At 52.9% G+C, this 14,086-nt stretch overlaps 2 protein-coding genes across 5 annotated transcripts in view; both read left to right on the top strand.

The window, feature by feature from the left end:
• Window positions 1–9,853, top strand: part of SETD1A (SET domain containing 1A) — a 23,637-nt gene extending 13,784 nt beyond the window's left edge. For 2 of the 3 annotated variants that reach the window (XM_006914148.3, XM_015591170.2), the window contains exons 14-19: window positions 4,954–5,991; window positions 6,415–6,587; window positions 6,678–6,788; window positions 6,966–7,085; window positions 8,806–8,943; window positions 9,020–9,853. In XM_006914148.3, the coding sequence (XP_006914210.1) occupies window positions 4,954–5,991; window positions 6,415–6,587; window positions 6,678–6,788; window positions 6,966–7,085; window positions 8,806–8,943; window positions 9,020–9,193 (1,754 nt within the window). In that variant the 3' untranslated portion in view covers window positions 9,194–9,853. The remainder of the gene's footprint in view (window positions 1–4,953; window positions 5,992–6,414; window positions 6,588–6,677; window positions 6,789–6,965; window positions 7,086–8,805; window positions 8,944–9,019) is intronic. The other variant, XM_015591169.2, reaches the window with a different exon arrangement.
• Window positions 9,854–9,909: 56 nt separating this feature from the next.
• HSD3B7 (hydroxy-delta-5-steroid dehydrogenase, 3 beta- and steroid delta-isomerase 7) lies at window positions 9,910–13,598 on the top strand. Of its 2 annotated transcripts, none has more exons than XM_006914149.3 (7): window positions 9,910–10,466; window positions 10,817–10,988; window positions 11,201–11,356; window positions 11,644–11,752; window positions 11,829–11,928; window positions 12,078–12,240; window positions 12,724–13,598. In XM_006914149.3, the coding sequence occupies exons 1-7, from the start codon at window positions 10,317–10,319 to the stop codon at window positions 13,137–13,139; spliced, it is 1,266 nt and encodes a 421-aa protein (XP_006914211.2). In that variant the 5' UTR covers window positions 9,910–10,316; the 3' UTR covers window positions 13,140–13,598. The 2 variants fall into 2 exon arrangements, with proteins under 2 accessions (XP_006914211.2, XP_024904232.1); XM_025048464.1 differs by having other exon boundaries at window positions 10,820–10,988.
• Window positions 13,599–14,086: the final 488 nt, after the last annotated feature.

Below are 14,086 nucleotides of genomic sequence, written 5' to 3' on the forward strand. Positions count from 1 at the left end.
GTGAACTGTTTGGTCAAGCAGTTGACATTTATTGAGTACTTATAGTAGGTGCAAAGGATACATGGTCTATGGACAATAGGCACTGTTCTTGCCCTCATGAAGCTTACAGTCTATAGAGAGAGACAGTTGAGTAATAAATACTTCAGAATCTGTGATTACCAACCGATAAGCACTGTGAAAGAAAAGTACAAGGTGCTCTGAGAACCTGAGCACATCTGTGGGGAAATGTTTTCTGCTGAAGCATCATTGGCCCTGAAATCCAGGTAAAGCAGGCAGGAGGGTGTGATTAGCATGTGCAGAGGCCCTAAGGCAGAGGAAATAGCATGTTGGAAGACATAAAAGAAAGCTAACCTGGAGGATTGAAAGGATGGGAAGCTGGAGTGGCTGAAACTGGAGAGGCAAGCAAGGGCTGAGCCACGCAAAGTGAGTAGGCCATGGTAGGACTCTACTCTTTATCTTAAAGGTAGTGGAAAGACATGATTATATTTGTGTTCTGAAAAGAGGTAGTGCAGAAAAAACTTCAAAAAGGACCAGAGTTGATAGAGGAAGATTAAGGCTGTTGCCATGAGTAAATAAAGCAAGCAGTGGTGGTAAGTTGAAGTAGGGTGTTCTTATGGTGGAATTAATAACTCAGTTTTCAAGATACACTTAAAAGATGCACATGGCCTTCCAGAGAACTCTTGAACATTATTGAGAATCTGTGGTCTGAGATAGGTAGTGACCACATGAAGAAATCTCTCACTAGTGCACTCCATTCTAGTTCGGACTCCTTGAGCGGAGGAGTTGAGGCTCTCATTAATTCTGAGGAGCCTCTCCTGAACCCATTAGTAGCAGAAGAGCTGATGGAGTCACAGGTCAGAGAGCAGCAATCTAGTGCTCTTTCATTCTCATTAGGGTAGGAAGAAAGTGTGGGACGTATCAAATTTGTATTTTAGAAAGATCATTCTGGCAGGAGGGCGAGGGATTTGGCAAGTTAGCAAAGCAGTAGAGTGACCCATGAGAACGTTTGAAGGGATGCATGTAAGCGAAGGTCATAAACTAAAGCATGGGCGTTTCATTGAGGTGCAAGGGATTAGAAGTGGGAGTGAGGATTCAAGAGAAATTTAGGAGATAGAGCTATTTAGTTAAACTGCTTACCAGGAAAGGAAAGTCAGGGAGAACCAGAAGTAGGAAGAAAGCTGATGTGTTTAGTTGAGCTTGAATCTGACATGCCTCTGGAACCTCCAGGTAGAAACATTCAGAAGGCAGTTGGATCGATAGATCCGAAGCTCTTAAAGAATGATAGACTGGAAATGAGATAGATATTTGAGAGTACTGAAAGTACGGATGTGAATGTACTTACATACCTTAGAAGGATGTACAGAATGAGAGAAGGGGGCCAGAGCCTTACAGTTTTATGAGATAGATGGGCAAAGGGGAGCCAGAAGAGGCTGAAAAGAGGTGATCAGAAATACGGGAAGGGAGCTCGGAGTCTCAAAAGGAGGGAGTGGTTTGTATCAGCAGCTGTAAGAGTAGTTGTAAGATAGGAAAAGTGTTGGATTTGTCTGTTAGGAGGTCACTGGTAACCTTATCAATTTCAGTAGAATGGATCAGACTGAAGCCAAGTTGAGGGATGTTAAGGATTGAGGACAGGCAACAGAGGTAACCAGTTTTCTGGAAGGGAAGACTATTCTTGTTATGAAAGAGAAAGAAGGAGTTTAGAGGTTATAGTTAACAGTTTAACATTTATTGAGAGCCTTTGTGCCAGGCTCTAGGCCTAGTACATTGCAGTTTAATTTTCTCATTCAGTCTTCACAACATCCTTACTACCATTTCACAGATGAGGACTTTGATGTTTAGTGAGATAATCAAGGTCACTCAGCTGGGATTGGAGAAACAGCAAGAAAAGAATGCAGGGTTGATGGAGGGTTAGCTTTTCAAAGTAGGTGAGACTTGAGCATGATTGTACAGTGAAGGAAGAGGGAGCAGGTAGATGAACTAGGAGAGAGATACTTGCTGGATTCGCATACCTGGGGAGATGTGGGAGATGGACTCTAGGTCTGATGCAAATCTGTCTGTAAATGGGGAGGTGGGGAGATGTGGGCTTTCATGCTTGAAGGTGTCCTTTTTCACTCTGCGGCAGGAAAATGGGACATATTCTGAGCCTGAGGGGGGCTAGGTGAAGGAGAAGCCTTGGAAAGTGAGAAGAGTGGGGAGTGAGGATGAAAGCTGACTAAGTTTCTTGGCAACTCAGAAGCCCTGCTGGGGGCTAGGGTAAAGGAGGAGAGAAGATAGGTGGTTGGGTAGATTCAAGGTTGGGGATCTACAGGGTGGAGGTGGTAGAAAGGTGTGGAACGTGCTATGAAAGGAGAACAAAGTAAGGATCCCTGCAGTTTAGGCATAAGAAAGAAAGAAGTTAATTTAGGAAGAGGGCGATGGGCTGGAGAGAGGTAGAAGGATGGGAAATTGAAAAGGTGCAGTGGAGTGAACTGAAAGGACCTGGGGAATTGTGGTCAGGGTGTAGGGGATCAGAGTGTAAGGGTCCAAAGTGGAGCTATTCTAGAGGGTGACAGGGTCAAGTGTGTGACCGATGGAGGGTAACTGAAAATGAAGGTCACTGGATATGTGAAATTGGGTAAACAGGTGGGATATCAAAGTCCCCAAGATAGATGGCAGAGGTGGGAGAGGAGAGAACCATAAAGGCAGGTCCTTGGTTTTAGAGAATGATGGGAAAATCCAAGTTACCAAAGTTGTAACTGGCAGAGGGCTGTGTGGCTTAATGGCAGGAGCCTGGGAGAAAGGGCTTGTCTGGTGGGCAAAGATAGGGACCTGGATGCCTTTAGGACTTGGTTTTCTTCTGTCTTCTGATCTGGTTCATTCTTTTCTCCTGCAAATGGGCTTCCTCTGCTTTTCCATTCTAGCAGAGAGTGCTTGCCCCCCACAGACAGATATACTGTCCTAGATCTTTATTCTCAAGGAAGTTTCTTATTGGGCTGACTTGTGTCAAGTAGCCATCAGTTAATGAGGGGGGCAGAGAGCGAGGCAGGTCATGTTGTAGAAACAGTTGCTTCTGCTACTTGTGTGTCTTGGGAGGGTACCCCCCAGATTGTCTCCCTAAATGAAAGGGATGGCCAGGTTTCCTTTAGGACAAGGAAATTTGTGTGAAGAAGCTGAGCCAAGAGGGGAATTTGTTAAGAGCCAGGCTTCCAGAGGGCACAGTGAGCTGGGTTGGGAGGATGGGTCAGATGGGGAGGCTGCCCCAAGATGCTGAGGAGAGTTGGTGAGAGGACTCAACAGAAACTGGAGAGCCTGGGACAAACACCCTGGGACCTTGCTAGCTTCAGAGTAGATCTCACATGGTATCCAGATCCTGAGGAAACACAGGCTGAGGGCCTTGCCCAGGGTGCTGGTTTGGGGAACATCTGTTAAGGCAGTGGACACATGTTGATCACTGCCTTCTTGGACCAGGCCTAGTTCTGGCTGCCCTCTAACTCTGAGTGGTAGAGCCAGATGTGCAACCACAGAGTTCCACTGCAGGATGTCCAGAGCAGTATAGGGCAGTAGGTAAGAGCACTGATTCAACTCAGGCTTCCCAGAGTGCAGGTCTTGTTCTGTCATTTGCTAGCTGTATGACCTTGGGCAGGTTATTTACCTCTGTCTGCCTCAGTTTCCTTATCTGTCACATCGGGTTAATAATAGTATTTTCCTCCTATGGTCGTTGTAAGAATTAAATAAGTAGTTAATACATGTAAAAGACTTGAATTAGTGCTTAGCATAAAATATTAGCCATTAATATGCTGCAGCCAACCTGAAGACTAGCAATTACCAATTTCTGAAGAAGTCAGGGAAGCCTTCACAAAGAAAGTGGCATTAAGCTGGGTCTAAAAGCTGTATGTTAGCTTTCCCAATGGGTAAGGAGAGAGAGGCACTTCAAACAAAGGGAACCATGTAAGTAAAGGCCCAGGGGCCTGAAAAGCCATGCCTATTTGGGTGGCCAGAACCTAGGGTGAGAGGGTGAGGTGTGGACTGGCTTCACAGGGATTGTCTGATTGGTCAGGTCTGCAGGACTGGGTCTTCCTCAGGGAAAGGACTAATTTGTATCATGACCAGTGTTCAGAGCCCCCCACCTAGCAGCAGACTTGGAAGGTCCCAACAGAGAGAGGATGCACTCCTTGTCCTGGGGGCGGTTAGCTGGGGAAAGAGAGTATGGCCTTCTCAAAGATAGTATATCCCCTCCCCAACCCACTCCTCATCTTTAGATCTCAGCTTCACTTTCAGTACAGTTTGGGGTGAGGCGGGGGGCAGGGGAGAAGAAGGCAAATTTTATAAAATATTTTAATACAAAATTCAGCTTCTTAACATTGTATCTTTTTTACCACACTAAAAAGATAATGTTGATTGTGGTTGAAATAATGGATACTGTAATTCAGATTTAGCTCATCACATCCTAAATGCTGCTGGCAAAAATTGTCTTGGTCTATGTGCCTAGTCGTTGACTAGTTCTGTCACCACCAGTCTTGGTAAAAAGGCTAGAGTCCAAATGTTTATTTCTTTAGAGCTCCCACTCTCCACGGTTCGAGCTGTACATTTGTTTTGTATAACTGTCTCTGTTGGACCGTAAGCTCTGTGAGGGTTTCAGAAGTGTCTGCTCAGTGTGCTTTTTCTGTACCTGATGCATAACTGGTGCTCTCTAAATGTGGAATGTATGAATGAGCAGGTACAAAACTCCATCCTGTCAAAGGAGCCCATAGTGCTGAGGACATTGCAGGTGTGAGAGGCAGGAACTGTGCTCCCTGAGCGAAGAGGAGTGTCTGTCGGAAACTGAGGACAGCATGAGTGTAGAACTTGTTGAAAGGCAGCTGGGGTGTAGATTCCCTGGTGAGGCTGGCCAGTCTCCTGCCCATACCACATCTCAGTCTGATGATACTGAGCCGAGAAGCTGACCTCCCTTTCCTTGTGTGCTTCCTTCTCCAGGTTCCACTGAAGAGCCAGTTCCCAGTGTGCCCCAGCCTCCCGCAGAGCCACCAGCTGGGCCTCCAGCCCCTGCCCTCCGCCCCTACGAGCGCCCCTCCTCTCCTATCCTCCTCCTGCCCCCACCCAAGAAACGCCGGAAAACCGTCTCCTTCTCTGCCATGGAGGAGGTGCCAGCCCCAGAGCCTTCCCCAGCTATCCCACCACAGGTCAAATCTCCTGGCCCCATCTCGCGCAAAGTCCCCCGGGGCGTAGAGCGGACCATTCGCAATTTGCCCCTGGACCATGCATCTCTGGTCAAGAGCTGGCCCGAGGAGGCGGCCCGAGGAGGTCGGACCCGGGCTGTTGGCCGAGGACGCTCCACTGAAGAAGAAGAGGCTGAGCCAGGGACAGAAGTGGACCTGACAGTGCTGGCCGACCTGGCCCTGACACCAGCCCGGCGTGGGCTGGGTGCACTGCCTACTGGCGATGACTCCGAGGCCACAGAGACGTCGGATGAGGCAGACCGCCCGGGCCCCCTGCTCAGTCATATCCTGTTGGAGCACAACTATGCCCTGGCCATTAAGCCCCCACCCTCCACGCTGGCCCCTCGACCCCCGGAACCAGTTCCTGCCCCTGCAGCCCTCTTCAGCTCCCCAGTGGATGAGGTCCTGGAGGCCCCTGAGGTGGTGGTGGCTGAGGCAGAGGAGCCAAAGCAGAAGCAGCAGCAGCAGCGAGAAGAAGGTGAGGAGGAGGAGGAAGAGGAGGAATCTGAGTCATCTGAGAGCAGCAGCAGCAGCAGCAGCAGTGATGGGGAGGGGGCCGTCCGGCGGCGCAGCCTCCGCTCCCACACCCGGCGTCGGCGGCCACCCCCACCACCCCCACCACCCCCTACCTTTGAGCCCCGCAGTGAGTTTGAGCAGATGACCATCCTGTATGACATTTGGAACTCGGGCCTGGATTTGGAGGACATGGGCTACCTACGACTCACGTATGAGCGGCTGCTGCAGCAGACGAGTGGGGCCGACTGGCTAAACGACACCCACTGGGTCCATCACACCAATATCCTGAACCCCAGAGGGTGGCCTCAGGATAGAAAGACAGGCCCCAGGCCCAGGGAGTGGGGGTGGACTTCTTGAGGTCACACAGCTCGGCAGTGTCCTCCTCAGATCACTCCTGGTGTCTGCACTTCTTTCTCTCCCAGTCCAGTTCTTTTTGCCATGTTCAGCCTGGGTATTTCTCAGGCTGCCACGCTGCCCTTTTATCTGTGACTCCTGCTGCTTCTCTGCCTCACAGTTTTTCTGGCAGAAAAGGTGATGTGAGACTTATTCCTGTCCATTTTTCTGTCCTCACACCAAGTAGGATTGGGACCTCCTTGAAGTCAGTTACCCTTTCCTTGGGCTGGGACAAGAAGGACAGAGCGGGGTAGGGCCACAGGGATCTGCCCAGTGAGGAACCCATTCTCTTCCTTAACACATCCTGCACTCACCAACCTGAGCACTCCAAAACGCAAGCGGCGGCCCCAGGATGGGCCCCGTGAGCACCAGACGGGCTCCGCTCGCAGCGAAGGCTATTACCCCATCAGTAAGAAGGAAAAAGACAGGTACCTGGATGTGTGCCCCGTCTCAGCCCGGCAGTTGGAAGGGGTGGACACTCAGGTGAGGCTCTTCCCTGACATATGTCCCACTGGTATCCTCTTCCCATCATTTTTCCTGTCACTTACTTCCTCTCTGTCCTGCTTCTCACAGGGGACTAACCGTGTGCTTTCGGAACGCCGGTCTGAGCAGCGACGGCTGCTGAGTGCCATTGGCACCTCAGCCATCATGGACAGTGATCTGCTAAAGCTAAACCAGCTCAAGGTGAGGAGTGGGGACTTGGGATGGAGAGAAGCTGAGTAGGAAGGTGGTATCATGGAGTCCCCTGGGGCAGGAATGGGGGTGAGAGGCCAAAACACCCTCCTTCCCAGAGGTCTGCAGGAAAAGCGAGGAGGTAGGTTGAAGGAGGCATCTAGCAGCAATCTACCTTCTGCCCTCTAGTTCCGGAAGAAGAAGCTCCGATTCGGCCGGAGCCGGATACACGAGTGGGGTCTTTTTGCCATGGAACCCATCGCAGCTGACGAGATGGTCATCGAATATGTGGGTCAGAACATTCGCCAGGTGAGGCCTTGTACTTAGCCCCCACTCTGATGGCAGCATGGAATGCCGACATGAGATCTGACTCTCGGGATAAAGCCCCCACATATCCTTCTGGCTCCAAGACTTAGCCAGTGAAACCTGTCTCTTTTTTCCCCTTCCTTCCTTTTCTTTCTGTCCTACTCTTCTCTTCCTTCCTTGCACAAGGAGTAATGCACTCACGAACCTGAGCACTCCAAAACGCAAGCGGCGGTCCTAGTAAAGTAGTAAACTAGATGTTAATGACCTGGCAAGAAACAAGGCTAATAATCTCTCTCCCTTTAAGGATCTCACAGTTTAGTGGGGAAGACAGGAATTGAACAAGTAACTACAATAAAGGATGGCATTCAATAGAGGAAGTTCAGGGAGGCAGGGATGGTTCAAGCACAGTGATGTTTACAGCAGGAGCTGAAGGATGATGAGGAACTTCCAGGCTCAGGTGCTCCGAGGGGAGGTGCTCCGAGTTGTGGGATACAGCATATGCCAAGGCCTGGAGGCAGGGTAGTCTCAGGAGGACAAGGAGGGGACTGGCTAGTTGGAAAAACTCAGGTCAGTGGCACTGACATACACCTAAAGGGGCAGGTGGAGGCCAGACTCCCCAGAGCTTAGGAGCCCCGTTAATAAGTTGAGACTGATGGTGAGAGAGAAGGAAAAGTCGCTGTGAGGCATTGAGCAGGAGAGGACTTTGGAAGTTATAAGCTCCCTCTGGCTGCAGTGTGAAGAGAGAACTAGAGGCTGAGACCAGGGGTCTGTTGCAGAGATCCCAGCTAATGGCAGGGTACTTGGACTAGACAGTGGCAGCCAAGGTAACAGGAGTCTGTGAGTCCAAGGCAGCTGGCAGGACCAGGCAACAAGTGGGCTCAGGAGAGTGAGGGCACAGGCTGGAGATGAGGCCATTTCTCAGGGTGCTGCCTTTAGCAGCTAAGAGTAGGTGGGACTGCCAGTGGAGTGGGGAGTGAGGAGGAGGAGCTGATGTGTGATCAAGATAAGTTCCAGTCAGGGCATGCGAAGTTGCAGTGCCTAGGGCACATCTAGAGGATGATACCCAGCAGCTCCACTGAGTTGGATTTTGCCTGGAGATGGAAGTTTGAGGAATTCCCCAGTACTTAGCTGGCAGTTGAAGCCCTGAAAGAAAGTGTGATCACCCAAGGGGAGAGCTCAGAGGGCTTAGTGTCCTGTTTTATGGGAAATAAGTTATTCCTTCTCATATAGGAATGTGGGCCCTAATGTAGACAACCAGTGGCAGCTGTTAGGTGCCTGTTTTGGAGAGAGGGTCCTGGGAGAAGAGATGAGTAGGGTTCAGTCCATGAAATAGCCACTGTCATCTCAGGAACTCCCCCACCCCACAGCAGACTGAAGGCTCTACTATGGGCCAGGCAGACACTCCAGGAGCAGCCAGTAGCTGCTACTGCCCAGTGACCAGTGCAGACTTCCCCCAGGTCCTCTGAGTGACTTAGAATGGCAGCCTAGGGTTTAGGGGAGGGGGTGGCCACAAGAAGGAGGGCTCCTGGAACCAAAGGGGTGTCCATGCCTTGGGTTAGTGTGAGCCAGAGGGAGACCTGCAGGTCCAGGACAGATTAATATGGCCCCTAGGTGGTCGCTGGGAGACTCTTCAGACCCTTCATCACAGGGTCTGAGGGGGTCGAGCCTCGTCTAGCAGGAAGCTGACGGGCAGCTCCCTGACCATCACTCCCCGCCCTACCAGATGGTGGCTGACATGCGGGAGAAGCGCTACGTGCAGGAGGGCATTGGCAGCAGTTACCTTTTCCGTGTGGACCACGACACTATCATCGATGCTACCAAGTGTGGCAACCTGGCGCGGTTCATCAACCACTGCTGCACGGTGCGCCAGGGGCCGGGCCAGGGCGGGTAGGTTTCAAGGGGGCAGCCACAGCTCACTCTGCCCTCCCCTTCTGCAGCCCAACTGCTACGCCAAGGTGATCACCATCGAGTCCCAGAAGAAGATTGTGATTTACTCCAAGCAGCCCATCGGCGTGGATGAGGAGATCACCTACGACTACAAGTTCCCGCTAGAAGACAACAAGATCCCGTGTCTGTGCGGCACGGAGAGCTGTCGTGGCTCCCTCAACTGAGGTGGGCGGGACTGGCGCCCACACCCCTATTTATTCCCCTTGGTGCCCTGAGCTCCCAGCCCCCCACAGCCTTAGTGGGCTCAGGAGGGCCCACATGCCCCCATCTCCAAATATGGACTTGGGGGGCCCCCAAGCCCTGCAAGGGAGCCTCAGTACCCTGAGGCAAATTCTGCCTCCCCTGTCACCGCTGTCGACCCACCCCTTAATTTTTTTCTTTGCGGAGAAGATGCTGTAAATGTTTTGTAGCTGCCAGCAGCTGTTTCCTGTGGAAACCTGGGGTGCCAGCCTGTACAGATCCTGTTCTTGGGGGCTGCACAGCCCCCTTGCTTTGTGTTAATGGGGACTTCCCCTTTGTGCCCTGCGTGCACCCCTCCCCAGTTTAGGGGTCTCTAGAGGCAGTGGCCATGTTCTCCCCCTGGGGGGGGGCCATGCACCCCCCCCAGTCCTGGGGACTCCGTGCCTGGAACCCTGCCTCACCATCTGTCCCTGCCAGACCCTGTGGGTCACCCTCCTACCGTGGTGTCTGGAAGCTCCAACTGGGCCAGGCCAGGATGGAGGGGGCGGGGCAGGCCTTTCCTGTTGGGCTGGATTGTACATATGTTAATAGCACAAACCCAATGCCACATTTTTATAATTGTGATTAAACTTTATTGTACAAAAGTGTTTGGTCAGTATCTTTGGGGTGGGATGGGTTTAAGGATAGAGGGTGGGGCAAGTAAAGAGACGGGGAAATGTGTGACCTGGAGTTTGGGGTGGGTAAAGCTTTCAGGCAAGAGCCCAGACCTGCAGACTCAACCACCATTGTTCTGGGCCACCTGATAGGCTGGAACAGAAATCCCCCACTGAGGCCGGCCAGAGCTGACCAAGGTCAGGCTTCCCTTCCCAGAACCACAGCTGCTGCTGGGCTTCTGGCCTCCTGGGAAATCCAGCAAGAGGGGAGGACTGACGTCATGCAGTAAGAGTGAGGTTACCCTGCCTGTTCCATCCTGAGGCCTGCAAACGCTCAGTGCCCACCGAGCAGGTTCTGGCTTCCCCATGCCCCTGCCCCCCAAATTCTTTGCTGGAACCAGACGCCAGTGGAGCACAGTAACCACCAGGGGGCGCCCTATAGCAAGAGTCGGGAATGGAGGGGTGGAGGCTGGTTTGTTCCTGGAATGGGCATGAGGGGAGGAGCAAGCGGAAGGGGGACTACGATGAGTCGCTGGCCGACTGGCCCAGGAAACAAGACAGCCTTTCAGCGGCCGGCTTGAGCACTCTGGGACAGTGGCTGCAGGTAGGCAAAGGGGATGTCAGGGGTCCCTTCTCCCAGCCCAACCCACCTTATTCTCCCTTCCCTCCCCAACTCCCTGATTCTTGTCCCAGAACCTCCCCCTCCACCTCAAACCCTGAGCCTTTCCTGGGGCGTGCCAAGCCCTCACCTTTCTTATCTCAGTAACTGCATTTGGCAGAGTCAGAGGGCAGGTAGCCTGACTGTTATACCCACAACTGTAGCCACCAGGAACAGGTCTGGCCCCTGGGTTACTGTTCTAGTCCACTAGGCCAGAGGCCTCTTCAAGGAGTAACAGGTGGGCTGCTGGGGCAGGTGGTAGCAGGCAACCCAGGTGAGCCAGGGTCTCTCCCCAGCAGGACATGGCAGATTCTGCACAAGCCCAGAAGCTGGTGTACCTGGTCACAGGTGGTTGTGGCTTCCTGGGGGAGCATGTGGTGCGAATGCTGTTGCAGCGAGAACCCCGGCTCCGTGAGCTACGGATCTTTGACCTGCAACTGGGTCCCTGGCTAGAGGAGCTGAAGACAGGTGATCATGATAGGGAGGGAGTGCGAGGGGGAGGGTACGAACTCCCTTCACTGTGGTGGAAAAGATGATGCTTGTTTATGTCCTCCAGTGCACATGGATGGGGTGAATGAGTCACACTGGGAACGTGGCTCCCAAGGGTGTAGGCTGAACCCAACAGCTGGCTGGTAGCCCCAGCTCTGACATTGCCTCTGGCTGCCCCTACCCCCTACCAGGGCCCGTGCAGGTGACTGCCATCCAGGGGGATGTGACCCAGGCCCATGAGGTGATAGCAGCAGTGGCTGGAGCTCACGTGGTCATCCATGCAGCCGGGTTGGTGGACGTGTTTGGGAGGGCCAGTCCTGAGACCATCCATGAGGTCAACGTGCAGGGTGAGGTACTCCCCTGGCCTGTTCTAATGATGTACTTAACACTTCCCGGCACATGGCCTGATCTTGACTGTGCTCCCCCTTTGACCTTGACCTCTGTGATTCTTCTGTGACAATCTGTCCTGTGTGCACTCCTGCCCCTGAAATGGCAGGCCAGCCCTCGTCGACCTGCTGTGGTTCTCCATGGACCTGGGGAAGGAAGCCATGTGCCCTCATCCAGATTTGGAATGGGGAGGGAAAAAATGCAGAGGGAGAAAGCTTCAGTTTGGATACATACCCTGCCTCCCCAGGCACAAAGAACGTGATTGAGGCTTGTGTGCAGACTGGAACACAGTTCCTGGTCTACACGAGCAGCATGGAAGTTGTGGGGCCCAACGTCAAAGGCCATCCCTTTTACAGGTGAGCTGAGGTTCCCCCCAGTACTTTAGAGCCCCATCTCCCTTTAGCATTAAGAATCTTCCCTCTCCCACTCTAGGGGCAATGAGGACACCCCATATGAAGCAGTGCACAGACACCCCTATCCTCACAGCAAGGCCCTGGCTGAGCAGCTGGTCCTGAAAGCCAATGGAAGGAAAGTAAGACTGGAGAAGAGATGCAGAGCCACAGGCAGCCAGGCTTTGCATCTTGCCCTGGGTGCTCCCTTACATCTCCAGCTTGAGGAGGCTAGGGCAGAGTGCGGACCACTGGTTCCTAGGTCTTGGCAGTGCCTACCTTTTGTCCCCAGGTCCGTGGGGGTCTGCCTCTGGTGACATGTGCTCTGCGTCCCACCGGCATCTATGGCGAAGGCCACCAGATCATGAGGGATATCTACTACCAGGGCCTGCGCCTGGGAGGCCGGCTCTTCCGGGCCATCCCAGCCTCTGTGGAGCATGGCCGGGTCTATGTAGGTAAGGCCCAGGTGAGGCAAGGGAAAAGCTAAGAAAGGGAAAGGCCCATGTGATTCAGGGTGGAGGGGCAGGAGCAGAAAAGGACAGTCTATACACTGGCCAAGGCAGACTACGATATGTGGGCATTGTCTGCACAGGCCAGAGGAAACGGTATCCATGCAAGTTAGGAAGGTACACAAAAAACATGTCATAGGCTGAGGAGAGGATTATAGTTATGGGAGTAGCATCTGCCCAGGAGAGGAGAGGGGCAGCATCTACATGGGACCAAAAGAAGGACCAGCATCCATACAGGTTGGCCCAAGATAGCAAGTGGCTACAGGGGCCAGGGTAAAACCACCTCTACCAGGGCTGTAGTTATGTGGGCGGCATCTACATGGGCCCAAAGAGGAGGTGGCTTGTACATGGGCTGGCCTGGGAGACAAGTATCTATGTGGTCAAAAGGATCCTTAGGGGCATGTCCACCCCGCATTCCTCCACTGGCAGGTAACGTGGCCTGGATGCATGTGCTGGTAGCCCGGGAGCTAGAGCAGCGAGCAGCACTAATGGGTGGCCAGGTGTACTTCTGCTATGACAAATCACCCTATAAGAGCTACGAAGACTTCAACATGGAGTTCCTGGGCCCCTGTGGACTGCGGCTGGTGGGTACCCGCCCACTGTTGCCCTACTGGCTGTTGATGCTTCTGGCTGCCCTCAATGCCCTGCTGCAGTGGCTGCTGCGGCCACTGCTGCTCTATGCGCCCCTGCTCAACCCCTATACGCTGGCTGTGGCCAACACCACCTTCACCGTCAGTACCAACAAGGCTCAGCGCCATTTTGGTTACGAGCCCTTGTTCTCATGGGAAGACAGCCGGACCCGAACCATTCGCTGGGTGCAGGCCATGGATGGTTCAGCCCAGTGACAGTGGAGCTGGGACCTGGAGCCCAGAGGGGCTCATCCATCCAGGTCCAGAGCACTCGAACCCTGGGTGGGGAGGGAAGGCTGCATTCTAGAGCTGGGGGAAGGGGCTGTCCTAGAGCTCTCCACATGTTAAATCCAGGGGCCTTGAGTCTGTGTCCTGATGCCTCTAAGTTCTAGGGCAGGACTGTCTTCACTCGACCCAGGCCTGATGGCTGGTTGGTGAGGGTCTGGTTTCCTTGATGTTCTCAACTGCCCCATCTCTTTGCTTTTTAAGTAGGAAGTGGTGACCTCTGATGTCCAAACATGATCCTCAGGCCTGGATTTAGAATGAAGAGGCTTTCTTGCTTCTCCTACCACCTTTGTCCCTCCTTGGGGGGAATATATTCCCATTATTTTAAAACATTTACCACCTTTAGATATTTATCTTTTAATTCTCCTCAATAAAAGCTGAGGAAATCTGTGTATTTTTATTTCTTCCCATACGTGTACCCAAATTCGGTTCCTGCAATATTGTTAGATCTCTGCCTGAGGATGCCCCAGTAATTCTGTGCCTGCCCAAGCCCTGGATTAAAACTCCTTATCCACGCCTATAATCAGTCACCTGCCCAGCTACCCGGCCCACCTCTCCACACGTGTCTCCCCCTCCCCACGGCGCCCGTCCCATGTGGGGACAGAAGGAAGTGAGCACAAAGCACGCCCGCTGTTGGATTGGTTGCTATTTCTCCCGTCCCATGGGGCCCGACCTGGCCCAGGGTGGGGGTGGGGGGTTCTGGGGACAGGACATGCAGGGCTAGGGAGAGAGGGAAGAATTTTCCTGTGTTTTATCCATTTGCAACTTGGTCACCAATAGAGAGAAATTGATCTCTGAAGGCTAACAGGAGAGGGTGGCCTGGCTCTGGGCCCCCAGCCAGGCCCCAAGAGTCCTGTCTTCTCTGGGGAGGAGAGGGA

The sequence above is a fragment of the Pteropus alecto genome, unplaced genomic scaffold, assembly GCF_000325575.1.
Source record: "Pteropus alecto unplaced genomic scaffold, ASM32557v1 scaffold44, whole genome shotgun sequence".
Lineage (NCBI taxonomy): Eukaryota > Metazoa > Chordata > Mammalia > Chiroptera > Pteropodidae > Pteropus > Pteropus alecto.

Excerpts from the sequence above, each read along its gene's own strand:
- HSD3B7 (XM_006914149.3), top strand. The coding sequence starts at position 10,317 with ATGGAGGGGTGGAGGCTGGTTTGTTCCTGGAATGGGCATGAGGGGAGG. Across the intron at positions 11,357-11,643 it reads CCATGAGGTCAACGTGCAGG|GCACAAAGAACGTGATTGAG; the intron begins GTGAGGTACTCC and ends CTGCCTCCCCAG. Across the intron at positions 11,753-11,828 it reads AAAGGCCATCCCTTTTACAG|GGGCAATGAGGACACCCCAT; the intron begins GTGAGCTGAGGT and ends CTCCCACTCTAG.